The sequence below is a fragment of the Thamnophis elegans genome, chromosome Z, assembly GCF_009769535.1.
Source record: "Thamnophis elegans isolate rThaEle1 chromosome Z, rThaEle1.pri, whole genome shotgun sequence".
NCBI lineage: Eukaryota > Metazoa > Chordata > Lepidosauria > Squamata > Colubridae > Thamnophis > Thamnophis elegans.
Window position 1 is genome coordinate 87,752,305 of NC_045558.1, and position 20,475 is coordinate 87,772,779.

Sequence of the window (20,475 nt, forward strand, 5' to 3'; positions counted from 1 at the left end):
AGAGGCTTTATAGGAGCCTGGGGAGGGCGAAAACAGTCTCCTCCCCCCCCCCCCCGAGGCCCTCCAGAGCCTTCAGGGGCCTTTCGGAGTGCTAAAACCATCCCTATGAGCAAACCTGAAGTCCATTCCCAAACTCCCGGTTTGCCCATAGGGCCAGTTTTTTATGCTCCAGAGGCTTCAGGGAAGCTCCTGAAGCCTCCAGAGGGCCGACAGGGGGATGGGCTGTTTTCGCCTGTAAAGCCTCTGGAGCCTGGGGAGAGTGAAAAATGGCCTCAAAAAAAGGCTGAAGTTAGCTGGCCAGCGCATGTAACGCCTCGTGTGCCCGGACAAATGGCTCCGCGTGCCACCTGTGTGCCATAGGTTCGCCATCCCGGGCCTATAGGGACGCAATCTCTCAGCCAGTAGGCCTCGGCAAGTCTTTGTTCAAGAGTTTTTGCTTCCATGATTCAGGCCTTCCTGCCATTTGCAAAGCCTTTTGCTGCAGAACTCATCTAGGCCTCCTTTTACAGAGAACAGAGACCCAAAGTACTGTGTGATCAGGCAAGATCAATAACATGACATCTCATGCTTCTGATTTCATGTGAACTTGCTGTATTTTAGGTCTCTGCAAATGCATTGAAAACCTGAAGCATCGAAACATTGAAACTGAAAGCTCGCTAGATCTTCGCAAGGCGAATATCCACAGGCCTGGTGCCTGTGGCAACCCGGCATGGGAAGGAAATAGGCAGGGCAAATGTTGCAGAGCCTCTGCGGTTGTTCATAAGTGTAAACAATTGCTATGATGCTGCAACATTTCTAATTTCAGTACTCGGTCATAAGTACTTGTGGGGGCTGTGTCATAACTTTGAACAGTGGCTAAGTGAACTGTCATAACTTGGGGATACCTGTAAGATGTTAAAAAGTGGATTAAAAGTCCTCCAGTGAAAGGATACATAATTGGTTCCATTGGAAAAAGTTTTTCGAGTCATGAATTTTGAACCACTTGGGGAATCTCCATGAACAGGGGATAATTGTTTTTGGGCACCAGTGATCAGTTCCACGGAGAAAGATTTTTCCACGGAGCAGAGAATTATGGTTTCATGTGCTGTCTGCATCCCACAGATGGAGCTTCGCTTGTTTGCGCAGCCCAGTTGCTGGCATGTTGCATATCTGGTCCGCAGACTGGGGGATGGGGACCCCTACAGCAGTCTCTGAGCAGTTTAAGTGTCAGTATATTGTCCCCAATAATTAATCCAATTACTTGATTAAATTTAAATGTCATATTTAACAATTCTTCCAGTCATCCATTTCAAAGTTGTATTACTTGGTTTGTTTTGACAAAAGAAGCAAAATAGAGTTTATTTTTAAAAACTGTACCATTCTAATGGAACTAAACATAAAAAGCTTTAGTAGTCAACATTCTGTTGTCCTTTTTCTACTATAGGGGTGTCAAACTCACGTTATCAAGTGACGTATCAGGACTTCCACCCACCCTTTGCTAAAACAGGTGTAGGCGTGACCACCGTGTGATACATCCGGCACGCGAGCTGGGAGTTTGACAACCCTGTTCTTCTACCTTTGGGACACGGATGCTTCCTGTGAGAGAAAGGGAATCTCTTTAATCCAATTGTCAGAGCTGGAAGCCATCTTTCACCTTTTGGACTTCAGGCCTGCCACATTTTCTACTGTGGGAAAATGGGAGGGGGGAATTATATAGAGTGCGGGTGCTATGTAGTCATAATAACATTCTTTCTCAGAAAGTCAATGTCAGCTTGCCCTGCAACTGTGATGAATGACTGGGAAGCATCTCCAGTTTGGATGGTGCCTGATTGGATCATGTGATGGATATGTGGGTGCTGGGCAGGGACTTGAACTTTCTTTTGGATGGAGAAAACCTGGAAACTTTCAGATTCTTGGATCCCTGACACCAGTTTAGTCAACTGACTAATTTGTGTCTGTAGCCTATAATGCTGTCCATTGCTCCATCTTCATTTTTCCCTCTGTTTTTTTCATCTTCCTCTACTTTCGTTATCAGGTTTTCAAGATTCTTTTACTTTAATTTCAAATTTCAGATGTTCCATTACTTATTTAATTAACAATCTCTTCTTCACTTCAGTTCCCAATCTAATCTCTTGTTTCCATTTTACTGTATATACTCGAGTATAAGCCTAGTTTTTCAGCCCACTTTTTGGGCTGAAAAAAAGCCGCCTCGGCTTATACTCGAGTCAGTGAAAAATTTGCCCGAAATGGAGGAGAAAAAGGGGCGGGGCCATGCCGCTGGGTGACACTCGTGAATGGCCCAGTGCCCCTGTGAGTTTCCCCTCCCTCTGTGTCAGTTTGCCGCGCAGCACGCACCGCACCATCCCCCCTCCTCACGTTCTAATGTAATGCAGGGCTGTCTTACGATTCCCCTTCCTCCCCCTCCTGCTGCTCTGCAACGATGTCCCACCTCCTCCTTGTTATGGCAAGCAGCCACATAGCGATGTCCCACCTCCTCTGGTACAGTGATCCAATGATAGGAATCACTGTGCCGTGTGTCATAGGAGGCGGGACATCGCTCCCGCGGCTGCACGGGACATCATCATCACAGCGGGACATCAGCATCATGAGGTGAGTGAAGTATTTCATTGAATACACCGCTAGTTTACTGTTTTTCTTTGAAATAAATATTCAAAAACATTATTGGTATCTATTTTTATTTTTGAAATTTACCGGTAGCTGCTGCATTTCCCACCCTAGGCTTATACTCGAGTCAATAACTTTTCCAGTTTTTTGTGGTAAAATTAGGTGCCTCGGCTTATATTCGGGTCGGCCTATACTCGAGTATATACGGTATTTGTCAAAGGTTCTAAATTAATTCTATTTCTATAAATTGTGCATTATATTATTGCATAAGATATCTCATTATCCTTTTATGTTCTTTATTCTTAACTGCATGAACCGTTGTCATTACATATATAAAAATATCTGAACAGTGAAAAATATAGTCTAGTCATATTACTTTCTCAAATCTAAAATAAAGAAAAGAAAAACAATGGGAAAAATAGACAAAAGGAATCATTTTGCTCCAGTCAAAAATTGTCAGTGTTCTTGGCTTATTTTATAATTAAATCCATTCAGTGTATTATCTTTTTTCCTCTACAGAAAGAAAATATTGTAGGTAATTACATCCAATCTGAGCCCAGTTGTATTAAATCCATAGCCAGAAGCCTATTTGTGCTTGGATTCTTATATGTGATTCTAGGGGTGTTATGAAAATTAATATTTGGATTGGACGTGTCATATGTCTGGATTCAGGGCTCTCAAACATCATCCCACAAAGTCGATTCCATGTAGTGTCAGGCTTGAAGTTACCCTAGGCAACACATCTGGGTATTTCTGATGCAGATGTGGCAAAGTGTGTGACAACATTGCATTGCGTAGCAAGGAAGATGAAACAGCATTTCATTGAACAAAGTGATTGAGCTGCCAATATCATAATTTCCCTGTGGTGTGTCTGGGCTCTTTTATTGAAAGTAGCGTGGAAAAATTATGTTAGTGGTAGCTATAGCTGCTTCAATTTGGTATTCCTTATATGATAGATTTTAATTAAGTAAAGCACAGATTGGTGTCTATTGGCATCTTCTGTATCCTGAGCCTGCTGGAATGTGACTTTTGCTCCCAAGAGATAGTCAAGAAAAAAATTAAGTCTGGTTGTCTGACATATTTCAGAATTTTGATCTCCCTTGAGAATAGCAGCATTTCACTCAGTATTTTCATTAGAATATTAATCAGGGTGAGATTATGATGCTGCTCTGCAAAATACCATAAATAATTGCCTTGAGGCAGAGCAGCTGTTCTGTAAACTTTCATGAGGGAATTACCATCCAGCTGTCTAGAAAAGAAAATGGTATTTACTTCCTTGATAATTTTTATAGTGGTATCAGTATTTGTAACATGATAATTTGCTGTGAAAATGAGTTTGTTTCTGGATTCTTCATTTTTTAAATTGTCAAATTAATATACTAAAGTTTAATTAGGAAATTTCCATAACAAACCATCTTTCTCTATGTTGGGATGGCCTGTCTCACTTCTACACTGATCTCTCTAGGTTGGCATTAAAATTAATGCTACGAGAATTTAATTTTATAGAAATGATGCTGTTTTTAGGAGCCACTATGCTTACTATGTTAACTTTTTAAGCTCTTCTCCCAGTAAAGAATTTCCCTGCCATTTTTTTAGGTAGAGGATAATGGTTTTCAAATTTCCAGGTACGAGTGTAAAATGATAAGGTGATAAAATAATCAGGTGATTAGACAATAAGACATGCTACCAGAAGTTTTACCAATCTTGACTGAATAATAATATTTAAAAATAAGAGGAAACAGAAAAAAATAGAAGTGGAGAGAGAGAAAAGGAAGGGAAGGGCAAACAATTTATCTAAAGTGCAGCCTTTCTAGCCCAGTGACCTCCAGATGCATTGCAAGCACTCTTCTGCTCCTTTCATCCTCAACAAATAACTATTCTTAACATTTTTGAAACACATCAGGTTGGTACAGGCTATTGTACTTAACTGACTTCAGGGTCTATCATCTCATTTGATTAATCTAGGTTTTTAAATTTTGATTCTTTAGTGTAAATGATGACCGCATAAGAACTGTAAAAATATCATATTTTGAAATTAATTGCATAATTGCAATAATAATGTTCATGTGTAGTTTCTCCCATTTCTGTAACTTGGACTTGAAGGGACTGGAAGAATACTTTATGGGGGTTTAAATTTTTTTCTGAGCTTTCATCTGAAATTTAAACAAGAAACCAGCCAATGCCTCTATCTAAGTACATGTGTTCTGATATCTGTTAAGTATAGATGCTATATACTGCCCATAATGTAGACATATAAATTTGATAAATGAACAAAAATACAAAGGCCAGTAGCAACGTATAGTCAGATTCTTCACCAGGTTGCAAAAAGATCTACAATGCAGTAGTCCTAAAGTAAGGCGTAATTACATGAGGAGCAAGATAGACACATTCCTTTTGAGGTCTGCCCATGCTTGCTCTTGTTGCACTTCATCTATTAAAGTTTTCATCTCCCTTAAAGACATGAATTTTACTATAATAGATCAAATAGAAGAAACATCTTCCAACTAGAACCAAGATTTTACTAATCAGGTAATTAATTTTTGTAACTCTTTATTAATCAAGTAACTGATGACTATTTTCCTTTTTTTTTCTCTTCAGCAAAAGGTCATGAAACTTTTTGGGGCTGTAATTTTCTAAGTTCTATAAGCTGTAATTTTCCAACTTTAGCCCTTTGTTTTTAGAGTAAGTTGATGCTTTTTTTGTTTGTTTTTTTGGCTCACTCACACTTTTTGCTGAGTTAGCTTACTGTGACCTGAAAGTTTCTAAAACCACAAAGCTAAGAATATAGAGCAAGTTGGGGAAAGCTAACTCTTCTTAAAATGTGCTGTCGGCCTTTGTTTGGAAGGGAAGTTTATGTTTCTCTTTTTGCTGCTTAAAAAAAAGATCCTAAAAGTGCTTAACTTTTTTTTTTTTAAAGATGGTGTCTCAGAACTCATATTTTCTGAGCTGAAAGCATACAACTAGGCAGAAATCTTGCTAAGAATTTTCTTGGAAAAAAACCAGTTTAAGACAAGAAAGTTAATTATAGCATTAGTCATTACTGGAAATTTGAACTAAAACATCAAGTAAAACATTATGAGAGTACTGTATATACTCGAGTATAAGCCTAGTTTTTCAGCCCACTTTTTGGGCTGAAAAAAGCCACCTCGGCTTATACTCGAGTCAGTGAAAAATTTGCCCGAAATGGAGGAGAAAAAGGGGCGGGGCCATGCCGCTGGGTGACACTCGTGAATGGCCCAGTGCCCCTGTGAGTTTCCCCTCCCTCTGTGTCAGTTTGCCGCGCAGCGCGCACCGCACCATCCCCCCTCCTCACGTTCTAATGTAATGCAGGGCTGTCTTATGATTCCCCTTCCTCCCCCTCCTGCCGCTCTGCAACGATGTCCCACCTCCTCCTTGTTATGGCAAGCAGCCACATAGCGATGTCCCACCTCCTCTGGTACAGTGATCCAATGATAGGAATCACTGTGCCGTGTGTCATAGGAGGCGGGACATCGCTCCCGCGGCTGCACGGGACATCATCATCACAGCGGGACGTCAGCATCATGAGGTGAGTGAAGTATTTCATTGAATACACCGTTAGTTTACTGTTTTTCTTTGAAATAAATATTCAAAAACATTATTGGTATCTATTTTTATTTTTGAAATTTACCGGTAGCTGCTGCATTTCCCACCCTAGGCTTATACTCGAGTCAATAACTTTTCCAGTTTTTTGTGGTAAAATTAGGTGCCTCGGCTTATATTCGGGTCGGCCTATACTCGAGTATATACGGTATATATTTATTTGCAATCAAAGTACGATATATCATTCTCGTTAATTGTCCCTACTCTCAGCATACTAACGTAGTCATTCCTTTCCAAAATGTTTGATTACAGATGTGGGACTATTGAATCTAGGATTTCCCACATTAAGACCTCAAAGATCTTTTTTAACCCCATTCTATGTTCTAAGGCTCTATTTCGTATTTATTGATTCTTCTTTTTACCTTTTATTGTCATTGTAAATCTTGATACATTGTATTGTTTCAATGTAAATTTCAATACAGTAATATTTAATATAATTGACAATTATGATAATTCTACTATTAGAACAGGGGTGTCAAATTCAAGGCCTGGGGGCCAGATTTGGCCCACAGTATGCTTATATCTGGCCCGCAGGGCCATTCTGGAAATAGCAAAGAACCAGTCTGCAGTGTCTCTGCCAGGAAAAATGGAGGTCAGGAGGGTTGCCCAAGCTCCATTTTCTCTGGCAGAAAGTTGCAGGAGGCCATCACAGCCAAAAACGGAGCTCGGGAGACTGTTTTCACTGGCAGAGCACCCGGGCCACCACAAGCACCCCTGACACGAGTGACATTGAGCTAGCCACGCCCACCCTGGCCACAAACACCCCAAGGTCAAACAGAACCCTGATGTGGCCCTTAATGAAATTGAGTTTGGCACCCCTGATTTAGAATGTTTCAATTATTGAAAATAATTAATTATTGAAAATAAAAATAAAATTATATCAGTATTAATTGTAGATAATCAATCAGAATATAGCTTTGAGGTCTTCAAGTCCAAAAACCTGCTCAAGTCGTTCCCTACTTAGATGACGTCCTGATCGCTGTCTGCAGTCGATCAGGGCTCATCGAAGTCCTTCGGAAGGTCCGTGACATTTCAGGGTCGTGGGCTTAAAATTGAAGCGCAGCAAATGTTCCTTTGCTGTGCCTAGGATGGAATTCCTGGGTTTCCTTGTGGACACCCAGGGCATCCATCCCACTCCCTCTAAAGTAGCAGCCATCAGGAACGCCCCCACTCCCACCTCTAAGGCGGAGCTGAAGGCGTTCTTCAGTTTTTTAAATTTCTATGCGCCATTTCTTCTGCACAAGGCATCACTTGCCGAGCTACTGCATTGGTTTCTCGACCGATCTGTGGTGTGGTGCTGGTGCAGCCGTGAGCCGCATGCGTTCGTGGTTGTCAAAGCTATGCTTATGTCAGCAGCTGTTTAGTCCAATACAGTGACAAGCTGCTGCTGAGATTAGCATGTGATGCCTCCCCTTTTGGTGTGGGGGCAGTTCTGATCCATGTCCTCCCCAATGGCTCAGAAGCCCCTATAGCTTTTTACTCCTGGACACTCTCCTCTGCTGAGAGGAACTACAGCCAGATCGACAAGGAGGCTCTGGCTGCTGTGTACGGGATTAAAAAGTTCCATGATTATCTCTACGGATGACATTTCACTCTCTACACTGACCACAAGCCTTTCCTTGGACTTCTGGCTGGTGACTGTCCGACCCCTCCCATTCTAATCCCCTAGGATGACCCGTTGGACGGAGTTCCTCACAGTATACTCGTATACACTGCAGTACCATCCGGGCAAGCAGCTGGGGCAGGCAGATGCCCTCAGCCATTGTCCTCTCCCTGACTCTGACCTTAGCCATGTTCCATCAGCTTCTGTCCTGTCCATTGCCTCTTTGGACTTGCTGCTCACCTCCTCTGACGTAGTAGCCCACTCCTTAGCAGATGCCATCCTGTCCCAAGTGTTCACTTGGGTTCAGAGGGGGTGGCCTTTGGGCAAGGTGTCCGAGGATTTCCGCCCCTTCAAGACCCACCAACTGGAGCTCTCCCTCCACAGCGGGTGCTTGCTCTGAGGTGACAGGGTCATCATTTCTCCCTCCCTCTGCCACCAAGTGCTTGACCGCTTCCACCAGGATCACCCAGGCATAGCTCGCATGAAAGCCTTGCCTTGCAGTTATGTCTGGTGGCCCAGGATGGACGAGGACATAGCAACTTGTGTGGGCCACTGCATCTCCTGCCAGGAATCCTGCCCTGCTCCCCCTGCTGCACCTGTTAGGGACTGGGAGCTTCCCAGGGGACCCTGGTCGAAGCTCCATTTGGATTTCATGGGTCCCTTCCATGGTCAGAACTTTCTGGTGGTCATGGACGCCTACTCGCATTGGGTGGAACTCATGCTCATGCCATCTACTACTGTAGAGTCCACCACATGGGGCCTATGACATCTATTTGCAATCCATGGGTTGCCGGATACCATCTTGACCGACAACGGGCCACAATCCACCTCCTCGACCTTTCAGGAATTTCTGGCCAAACAGGATCCGCCATGCAACAACAGCCCCTTACTACCCTGCTTGTAATGGTCGGGCGGAACGTGCTGTCCGCTTGGTCAAGGAGGTGTTGGGCAGAATGGACCGAGGAGATTGGCCGGACAAGGTAGTGGCTTATCTTCTCGGTCAGTACTCCATCCCATGCCCCCTGTCCAACAAAAGCCCCATGGAGCTGCTGATTGGCCACCACCTGCAGACCACCCTGGATAGGCTGCATCCCCACTATAACACACAGCAGCCTCACAACCTGGGGGCTCCTCCCCACCACTTCGGGGAGGGTGACCTGGTCTACACCAGGAATTTCTCGGGGGGTCCGAGGTGGATGGCTGCCACTATCTCTGCAGTAACCAGCCCCTGATGGAAGTGAGTGGTGGCACCATGTGGATCAACTGAGGCGCCGCCTTCCACCTGAAGCCTTCTCCCAATCAGGCCTCTCCTACCTGCCCGCCGTTGCCCAGCAGCCTGACCAGGAACATCCTCCGTCCGATGCGTCACCATTTCACCATTTTCCAAATGAGGCCTTCCCTCAGTCAGGCCTTTCCTGCCCTTCTGGCAGCCTGTCCAAGTTCCTCCTCCATCCATTGCATCACTGCTGTTCTGGTTACCTGGTTCGCTGATTCCACCTCCGAGGGTAGGCCCCAATGACATCACCCGGAACTCCACTCCCGTTGGGGAGGAGCTACCACAGGGGCATCTTACCTCATCGAATGCTCCATTGCAACTGAGGCGTTCTGGGTGGGTCCGGCGTCGCCCCGCCTATTTGAGCGATTACGCATGCGTCACTGCCGTGCTTGCGTCCTCGCTGGGGGGGGGGCAGAAGTGTTGAGTCCTCGATTTGTGATCGACCCTAAGTCCTTGACTTATGACTGGCCGCAAGTCCTCAACTTACGATTGACAGCCAGCAACAGCTCAGCCAAGCCTGATTGGCTAAGGCACGGCTCGCTAAGTGCAGGCTGTCTGCTTCGTTCCCATTGGTTGCCCTGCTTGACAGCTCCAGTATAAATAGCTGTCAAGCTGGGTGAGGTGCTGAATCATCTATTCTATTGTTGAGTTCTGTTAAATAAACGCTGTTCAACTTACCTCAGCTGTCTCACGTCTTCTCAATCGGTCCAGAATTTAATATCAGCCCTCTCCAAAATTGACATTTAACTATTCAGGGGTTTTATCCATTCTGTTGTCTGTGTTAGGCAGCTTGCTTCCTGATATAGTTTTAGATTTGGAAGATCCGAAGACCAGCTCTCTCTTTGGTGTCTTGTACACATTTTGTTTCACTCCGTGTCTTTTCCCATTCCATATTAATTTACTAATAGTTTTTTTGCCGTATTTATTGTCTGCTTCTAACTCTGTGCCAAGACCAAATGTAGATGGCTTCATTTGTGAGGTATTTGGGGATATGTGTCAGGTACTTGATACTGAATGGTTTTCTGTATTTGAACCTTCAGTAGCGATAGTAATATTTGTTGGTGGGTTTTTTTGTATTTTCTCAGACTCTGGGATATTCCTCATCTATAACAATGGTCTGCAGAGCTGCTTGGAAACAAAGGATTCTTTGGTGAAAATTTCTAAAATCTGTAATACAAGTCTTCCTGCTCAGAAGTGGAAATGGGTTTCCAGGAATCGGCTTTTCAACATTGGAAACATGCAGTGCTTGGGAGTCTCCTGGAAGTCTGCAAACAGTAGTGCCACTACCCATGCATTGGCCACTTATGAATGTAGCAGTGAATCTGTCAACATGCGGTGGAACTGTCGGAGTCTAGGGGACCAGCTTTCCCAGTATTTGAGCTCGAGGTTGGGGAACTGGTCACTGACACCAGCTGAGAGAGGTGACCAGGCTCGTGGAGGACAATGGAAGATCTATGGAAATGATGAAGATTTGTGCTCTAGGCCATACTCTGGTAAAACCCACATTAGAAGACTGAAAAATTAATGTTGTTGTTTCCTATCATTGCACATGTCATAATTAAAAATGTTATTCTGCACTATCCAAATTTAATATCTTTTAGATATTTTTATTATAATTATAAGCAAAAAAACACCAGATATCATTGACTCTAATGAGTACAGGTTAATGCTTATGAGTTCAAGTTGTGTAATGTAGCATTTTTACTTCCAGTAGCCATCTGCCATTTGCATCTTGAAAATAGAGCAAGATGGTGATAGACAGCATTAAACTTTCATTGTCCAAGCATTATCAGATCATTGCTATAGCAACTAAAGGGTAGTTTCTGGACTTTTGGATGTTCCCAAAAATCCCTTAATTTTAACCCTGGCTAGCTAGAGTTACTAGGAACTGCAGTTTAGCAATATCTGTAGGATTTATAGGTAGCCAATCCTCATTATCTGGCTTATATGATAATATACTACTTAATTTATTTTAGTAAAGGTAGTCTGTATTGGTTGTTACAGCAACATATTATTAGTTAGTTTATACAGTAAATTTTTACATTTATTATATGAGGAAAGTCACTTTCAATCCACCTTGATCATATTCACTTTAGTTATCTAGTTATGAGCAATATTTGTTGATAGTTCATTATAAATCTTAGAAAGCAAATATGGAAAACTTGCCATTTCTCTGATCATAGTTTTCCTTGAGAGACAAACAAAATACAAAACCAACAATCTGTCACCTGTTTTCACTGATTTTTCTCAAACTGAAATGGAAAGAAAACCCATCATAAATTGGAACTAATCTGTTCAACAGTAATTGGAATTAAATTAAGATTGTTTGTTCAAGAATGCTACCAATCATATTCTAAATCTGTGGAAATAATACTTTAAAAATATTCGCTTCCTTGTTAAATTCTAGTTTTGATAGTGTAGATACACTAAAATTCCTACTGTTCATTTTGTAGGTTTCATCCATTGTCCCAAAGTCAACCTGAATAAACAAATCACACAATAGTATCAGAATAGTTTTACTTTCCCCCAAAGTACATATAACGATTCAATCTGCTATTTCAAGATTTTCACTATAATTTAGAATTCCATTTTTCCAAAGAATGGATGAACTCCAAAGCCATTAACCGCCATTCATTCTGAATATCTCTTACCATTTAAAATGAGCCTCCGCTTGTATGAGAAACAGCTGTACTGTGAACAAGTGGTTTCTGCTCTGATTTGAATCCAGGCTCAGCTATTACACTAAATCCAGTCTAAATAGAATGATCTAAATAGAATGTTCAGAATAGAATATTCAATGGTTTGATTTCAAATAATTTAAATGCTACTAATTTATCTGAATGATGGGATCTACGAGTAGTTTAGTGAGAATCCAAACTTTGTCAGCAGACCTTTGTGCATATTTTATAGTTTTACGGTTGTACAGAAATAGTTATTTAACAATGCCAAGATGTATATCTTGTATTAGAAAAGTAAAATAAAGTTTCTCTTAAGATCAATAGAAGAAAATTAGCAACATATCTCATGAAATCTCTGACACCAAAAAGTGAACTGCAAATTCATTGGTCTAAATGTTTTCCAAAACAAATGTATAAATGCAGATTTATTTTGTTTGGATCTCTAAATCCAGAATTTGGGCAATCTTAATGCAGAATTTTAAGATTGATATTTGCATTATGAAAAATGAATAACCCAAGCAAATTTAGATTAAAGCAATTTAGTAATAGGTATGGAATTGTAATCTATACTTGGTAAAATAGGTAGGTGTATTTTTCCCCAAATAATATATGGAGAATCTTCTTTGCTCTCCATTGTCTTTGCACATAGAGAAGAATCATGTTTCAAAGATTCAATCTCATTTAATTGTATTTTGTATTAATCTACTGTGATCTATAATCCACCTATTAACACAAAAAGACATCTTAGTGGCATCTTAGTCTAACCAATTTTATCATCACATATAGGAGTAATTAAACTGGATAACCTTTAAAGTTCCATAAAAGATTGTTTTCAGAAAAGATGAACATAGCAAGCTTTCTGAAAACTATTAATTGTTCAGTTACTGCCAAAACATAAACCGAATTATAGGAGTAACTTTTCCAGTATTTAGCTATCATCATTCTTGATAGGAATAAATCTTTTTTTCTTAGAGTTAAGTAGCACATTTTCAATCACTATCAGGGACTGAGTTATCTGCTGAATGTTTATGAATTTAAGTGCAAACTTTTATGTTTTAGCCATCTATCAACTTAATTTTTTTCAACAAATCCTGAATTTTCTAAATGTATTGTTCTCCGCTTGATGCAGAATTTATAGATTATATTGGAGAGTATGTGGGGGGACTATTGCAGGCGGGGCAGGGGAGAGGGGGAAGTATAGTCATACATGGATTGGAACTATCTTCCAGCAATTAAATACTTGTTGGATTAATTTAAAATTAGGCAGCATAGGCTGATTATGGCTATCCATAACGGAATTATAGAATCTTAAATTGGATTACAAAGTGTTGATTGCCAAACCTTTTGTTCAAAATTATAAACATTTCCTTTTTCTAGCAGAAGACAAATATGAGCTGTAGCTTTTTCTCTTTTCCAGAAATTTACACTATTCAAGGCAACTCTCATGGAAAGCCCTGCACCATCCCCTTCAAGTATGATAATCAGTGGTTTCATGATTGTACAAGTATGGGACGTGGAGACGGTCATCTCTGGTGCGCCACCACACAGGATTATGGCAAAGATGAGAGATGGGGATTCTGCCCCGTTAAGAGTAAGCTGCTTCCGGTTGTATGGAATTGTGGGCATATGACTCCCTAGGCTAATACTTTTCAGTTTATTCATAAGGATGGTGACTATGTGCAAATAAATGGGTTCTTTCTTTCTTTTTAACCAGATTCCACAAGAGTTTTTATTGTTTCTCCTTTTTACAGCTAAGCTCCTAAGGCTTAGGGCTATGATTTCCTGAATAATTCTGCTACTAACAAATATTTATGGATTTTTCCTGGGGCTTCTTATTATTCTTTCCTGCCACCCTCCCGTCAACTTAACTCACCTATATTGCTTTCCTATACTTCCTACCTTTAGTTGCTACTTTGTAACTAGGCTCAAATTATATGTATGCATTTTTCTCTAGTACTTGCTTTCTTTTCCTGCATTTTATGTCTGAACCTTCCCCTTAGTAAGTAGTGAACAGTGAAATAGAACATGTAGAAAAGTGCTGTTTATATAGGCACTGGATTTATATACAAATGCAGATGCGTATACAGGTTAACTTATAACCACAGTTCAGCCCCAAATTTCTATTGCTAAAGCGAGATGATTGTTAAGCAAGTAGCACCCCATTTTATAATCTTTTTCCCACAGTTGTTAAATGAATCACATCAATTGTTAAGTGAATCATGCAGTTTTATAAGGAAACCTAGCTTCCCCCATAGTCTTTGACAGAAGCCAGCATGGAAAGTTACAAATGGTGACCATATGGTCCTGAGACACTGCAACTGTCGTAGGCTCATGTCAAATGCCAAGTGCCCAAAATTTGATCACATGACCATGGGGATGTTGTAAAGGTGGTAAGTGTGAAAAACAATCATAAGCTCACCTTTTTTCAGTGCTGTTGTAACATTGAATGGTCACTGGATGAATGATTTACCTATAGTTGTTATTTATTACTGCAATTGGAAATGGAAACTTGGTTGTTAATCGAAGCAGCCACTAAGTGAAACTGCAATTGTGCTTACAATCTTATTTCATTGTTTTACAGACTTGCTAAGGTGATAAATGTGAAGATTGGTCACAGTGTTACTTTTTAATCACCGTTGCAACTGTGAACTATTATTGTAGTCCTCACTTAATGACCATTTGTCCAGCCATGACAACATTGAACAAATGATAATTATTACCAGTCCTCAAAGTTACAGCCATTGCAACATCTCTACAGGCACACGATCAATTTGGCCACATGGCAACCTGCATTTATGATCACAGCATACAACTTCTGTCACCCACCAATCTCTCTCCCATCTCTGCCCCGTTGGCTGCCTTGCACTCTGCCACCCCAGCCTCTCTGCTGCCCTTCTGCCTTCCACTTCACTGCCCATCACCCTCCGTCCCATATGTCTCCTGAGATGTCATGTCACAGAGGCCAGCAGCATCAGCAGTGGGAGGAAGATTGCGAAGGTCAGCTGGATGCAGCTGGGAATGGCAAGCGAATAATAGGTGGTGGTCGTGGTGGAGTGCACGGTGGCCAAAGGGGTGAAGGGGGAGTTGAAGTGGAGGCAAGCATGGTAAGAGGGCAGAGCCTGTCTGCAGAAGGATGCTCTCTGGGCCTGGCTGAGGAGAATGCAGCAGGACAGAGACAGCAATTCGTGCAGGCCAGGATAAGCATGTGGTTCTCACCTAAAAATGGCACCAACTCTTGCTTAATGACTGTAACCAGGATTACCAAAACAGTTGCTAAGCAGTGCAGGCCCATGAAGTTTCCCTAAGCTTAGTGACAGAAATTCTGACACAAATTAGGATAGTTAAACTAGGACTATATGTTTTACAATAACAGTGAAAGCTTAATACCAAATTGAGCATTCAAGAAATGTATCTTTCTATGCAGTTGCTGCAAACTTTATGAAAAGTACACATAAGTTTATACATTGTACATTACAGTCTTCTGAATCCAACAATTCTACCTTGCATTTTCTTTTGTTCTTTTTTCACATGATTATTTACTAGGCAACCATGGCCACACAACTTAACAAGCTGTAGAATGAATTTCCAAAAATGCATAACTTTTCTTGAATCCATTTGCTAACTAAGGTGAGTACGTATTGTGTTAACTTGGAGTCACTTCCTTTTTGTCTTGTCCTCGTAGGCAATGACTGTGATACATTCTGGGACAGAGACCAACTCACCAATAGCTGCTATCAGTTCAACTTCCAGTCCACCTTGTCTTGGCAGGAGGCTGGAAAGAGCTGTGAACAGCAAGGGGCTGGCTTGCTTAGCATCACTGCGATTCATGAGCAGACCTACATCAATGGTAAGCATTGGGAATATGTACTTGAAACAGGTTCTCCTAGTAAAAGGGATGGAAAAAATTTTTTGCTCTGCAGATTGGCATGTTTACCATGCTTTCAATTATAAAGACTAACAATAAGCCTTCCAATACTGATTGTTTGTTGGGTGTTCTTTGGTATTTTGATAAAATGAATATCAATATATGTGTGTGTGTGTGTGTGTTGTGTCACAACCCCTGGTATGCCCAAATATGGGAGGGAGCATACTGCTTCCCTTTTCTGTCTAGTGGCTCATTCTGGGAGCCATCCAGGCAGAAAGCCATTTTTTTAGTAACCTTGTTACATTTGTGTTGCATTTGTGCTGATAAATAAATAAAGGGAGACTAGTATAGATCTATTTCAAGCTATTTAGCTCTCATCAGCTAGCCATGCCCATACCCATACAGCCCAGGTTCGATTCCCAGTAAGGGTATGGCTAGCTGACGAGAACTAAATAGCTTGAAATAGATCTATACTAGTCTCCATTTATTTATCAGGACAAATGCAATATATGTATGTATGTATGTATGTATGTACATATGTACGTACGTACGTACATATGTGCTGGTCTTATTGTATTCGGGTCTTTTCCCGTGTAAGATTGAGATTGTCTTGGCAATGTTTCAGCGAGGTCTCACTCACCGTCTTCAGGCTGGATTTTGGACTTAAAGTGTGGTCAGAGCTGCCGTCTTTCTATAAATCTTGGTGGGGGTGTGTGGAGTGCTGGCTTTGTTTCAGTAAGTGGAATGATTGGTTGCGTGATTGTATCATGATTGGTAGACTGGTGCTGGCTGTGTGTCTATTGTTATTTCATGTTGTAACGGCCCAGGTGGTGGGTGGGGCTCGTTTGTTGACGGGCTGGTTTCCAGATGTCTGGTAAGCGGGAGGTATCGTCACATTTATTCATGATGTGGGGGTGTTTCTCTATTTCGATAGCTTCCATAATTATTCTCTTGTTGAAGTGTTCTGTTTTGGAGATTAACCTGGTTCCTTCAAAATTAATTTCATGTCCTATAGCTTTAAGGTGCTGGAAAAGGGAGGAAGTTTTTTCTTTTTTTCTTACTGCGTTCTTGTGTTCTTCGATGTGTGCATTTATTTATTTTCCTGTTCGTTCGTATGTTTTCATAGATTTTCACAGATGTAGGTATGCTGGTCTTGTTGTATTTGGGTCTTACATGGGAAAAGACCTGAATACAACAAGACTAGCATAAACACACACACACACACTCACACACACACACACACACACACACACACACTTACATATACATATATACATTCATATATACATATCCTGTTTCCCTCACAATAAGACCTTCCCGGATAATAAGGCAATCGAGCTTTTGAGCGCATGCAGTAAAATAAGCCCTCCCCAAAAAATAAGCCCTCCCAGGAAAATACTTAAATGCATGCACAGCTGGTCCCTGCCATTTCCTCTGGTTCGTTGCTGCACAAAAAACATGAGGTGATGAGGTAAGGCCGGAGGGGGGGGGACATGCCCCATACACCCCACACCCTTACCTAACAGCCGTTCTCACAACCCTAGCCACCGCCTTCCTTCTGTCATGCTAATGGCCACCGCAAAAAGAGTGGCAGGCCCAGTAACATGCAACACAACAGGAGCCATGAGGTAACCACCTGCACCTCATTTTTGTCTTATTCTGGGGAAAACATGGTGTATACACACACACACGCACACATACACACACTCCTCTACCTATATAAAATATTGGAATATGTAATATGAATATTGTAAAAGAAAGCTGTCTGCTGCAAATAGCTCAGAAGAGAAGAGATTCAGAGAAGACTAGTTTGTGCTTGGTGTGTAATGGGTAGCTGACTATCACCAAGGTTTAACAGGACTGTGGAGAAAAGTATGTTGTTAGGTACCATTATGGCTTAGTATGACTTATGGTAGAGGATTTCTCCTGTGACTTTATATCTATCTCTGACTCTACCAGGACTGCTGACAGGATATGGTTCCACACTCTGGATTGGGCTTAATGATTTGGACCTCAATGGGGGCTGGCAGTGGTCTGACAATTCCCCCTTGAAGTTTCTCAATTGGGAAAATGGTAAGTTGGACACTGAAAACTGAAAACTGAATGAGATTATACAAATAAAAAACCCATATATTTTATATAATTAGGGTATAAATAAATCATGCTTACTAACTGTATAGATTCTTATTGTATAAAACGTTATTTAGGATAATACAAGATATCACATTGGACTGTAAAAATTCAAATATGTTTCTTTCACTACCATCTAGGGGCTATTCAAATTACTGCATCCCAGATATAGCAGTCTACTTTGACTTATGACACATACTTTTAGCATGATAGAAGTATATGTCATTAAGTCGAAGTAGAGCTGCCATATCTGGGATGCAGTAATTTGAATAGCCCCTAGATGGTATGAAAGGAACATATTTGAATTTTTACATCCCAAATGTGATATTGTTAGCAAACATTGGGTCAAATAGTCCTTTTTTCTCTACAGATGTATTGCTTGGCTTTAATGTACAATTTAAAATAATATGATAATAATAATACATTTTTAAAACATCCATCCTTTGCAAGGAATGGAAACTTTGAAATAAGGGTGGCTAATCTTAAAACTTAGTATTACATTTTGAAACGAAGATGATATTTTTGAGGATATAAAAATCTTTACTTTTCTGTGATTGGTTTATCCAGTTATTTTACAGCATTGGACAAAAATTGCTTTAACTTCCCATATGCAGCCTCATCTTCATCAGAACAATGTATATTTTTTTCATCTCTGATAACAAAATTCAAAAAGAATGCCTTGTCAATCCTTGAAATTCAGAGTCGATCCAAGATGAATCCTTAATGTAGAAAACATTCTTGGATTATGATTTTTTTTTTCTTTGAAGATTGGTTGTTGCAGTGGTAGGGTTTCTTCTTCTCTTATAGATCAACCTGATAATCCCAATGAAGAAAATTGTGGGGTTATACGGACAGAGTCCTCAGGAGGATGGCAGAATCGGGATTGCAGCATGGCTTTGCCGTATATCTGTAAGAAGAAACCAAATGCCACTTCTGATACATACTTTACAGGTGCGTAATTTGGAAAATGCAAAAAACCCAAACAATTTGAATATTTTAGTTTAAAAATAAACAATAATAATACTGCAGAATATAAAATGTCTATGGATCTTTGCAGAAAATCTCACACAGGGTCTTGGTACTGGAGAAATTGTATGGTAAATGCGGAAATGTATTATATATTATCGTAGGATTTTTGTGTGACAAGATTAAATGAGTCCACAAGCTATGTGTCTAGCTGGCCAAAATAAGGCCAGCTAGAGGTCAGTGCCTCTTTGCCAGAAAGATATATTCCACTCTAGCTTGCAAGAGGCTGCAATAGCGATCTACTGAAGAAAGGCATCAAAAAGAGTTAAGTCAAATATCCCACTCCAAAAGGACCAAGTAATCCTTTTGGAGTGGGATATTTTCAGTATGCTGAGATGCCCAGTTTAATTGCTCCTTACTTGCAGAAGAATTTGTACTCTTGAATGCTATCCAAGTTCAATAAATGATCTTACCAAAAGGCAGAAATTGAAAATAAGTCCAGATAAACTGGAGATGCTATAAGTAAATAAAGAAGCGATCTGAGGGATTGAGGTAACCTCTTTTTAGACAGATTTGTATTCCCATTGAAGGGGTAGGTTTGTTGAATGCGCTTTGATTTTCACTGGATTTTCAGGTAGCAGCCGCAAATTCCTCTTACTATGCCTTGGAATAAATGCCAATAGAGTTCCTATCCTCATAACAAGGGTGGCAGATACCTCCTTCTGTTGCAGGAGCAGAGGAGAAATAAAATCAACAAATCAACTATCACCATTTACTAAGGAGAACCCTGTCATCCCACCCAGGCAAAGTGCCTTTTGTAAACCTGTTCTGCATACCAAATCAGCCCCTGCCAGCCTGTGAAGAAATAAATTCAGTGCTGGGTTCCCAGCTCTTTTCACAAGATTCTTCTCAGCTGTATTTGCTGCCAGATTATTTCCTGGCCTGAGGCTTGATTTTTCACATTGGTGTTCAAAGAGAGGCTAGATAGCTAAAGATACTACATTGGGCCCTGAATACAGATTGGATGACCTCTTAAATTTCTTTCCAGAGTTATGATTCTGAGCCAATTGCTATGGTTTCCTGAAATTAAAAGTTTTGCTTTTGAGTCAGAGCACTGGACAAGCATTGCACTTTGGAATAGCAGCTTCTTATAGGTGTATTCACTTTGTGGTTCCAGCAATTGCCAGTCCCTACCATCTTCCATCTATTGTTTTATAGGAGTTCATTAAAAAACCGTGTAAACCATAAACGAAAGTTATATCAAGCTTACCTATAGATCTTAGAGAAGTTCTCCATGAGATTGATGCTCTTCTGAGCTATAGGCAGAAAGCTTGCAGTGCATGGTTGTATTTTTTCTAGCAGCCTAAACAGACAGGTGGATTTTGCAAAGAGCAGTTAGGAGCCCAGCCAGCTGCCAATCTTATGAAAATTACTGATCTCTACAATATGAAGCACTCATGTAGGAAATCTTCTTTAGCTTTTCAATGAAAAGTTCCATTTTCTTGCTGCAATGCTTAAGCCTCATGCTTAGCAGCAAGATAGCACCAAGATAGTGGTCTTTGTGTAAGGACATAATAAGTTGGAGCAAGGGGCTGTATGGATAAGTCCTGTCTTTTCCATGATAAATGTGTCCATTTCTTTTAATCAGCAGGAAAGCTCACTTTCTGATACATAAAAAGGACCTTGTGTTGTTCTCAGGCCCTGGATTGTATTTTCCTAATCTCTCAATGTT

At 40.8% G+C, this 20,475-nt stretch overlaps 1 protein-coding gene across 1 annotated transcript in view; it reads left to right on the plus strand.

Moving 5' to 3' along the window:
• The window catches only part of MRC2 (mannose receptor C type 2), an 89,719-nt gene that overhangs the window by 13,551 nt on the left and 55,693 nt on the right, over positions 1-20,475 (plus strand). The window contains exons 2-6 of the mRNA XM_032237791.1: positions 10,190-10,597; positions 13,200-13,373; positions 15,465-15,629; positions 17,607-17,720; positions 18,585-18,728. Coding sequence (XP_032093682.1) covers positions 10,190-10,597; positions 13,200-13,373; positions 15,465-15,629; positions 17,607-17,720; positions 18,585-18,728 — 1,005 coding nt within the window. The remainder of the gene's footprint in view (positions 1-10,189; positions 10,598-13,199; positions 13,374-15,464; positions 15,630-17,606; positions 17,721-18,584; positions 18,729-20,475) is intronic.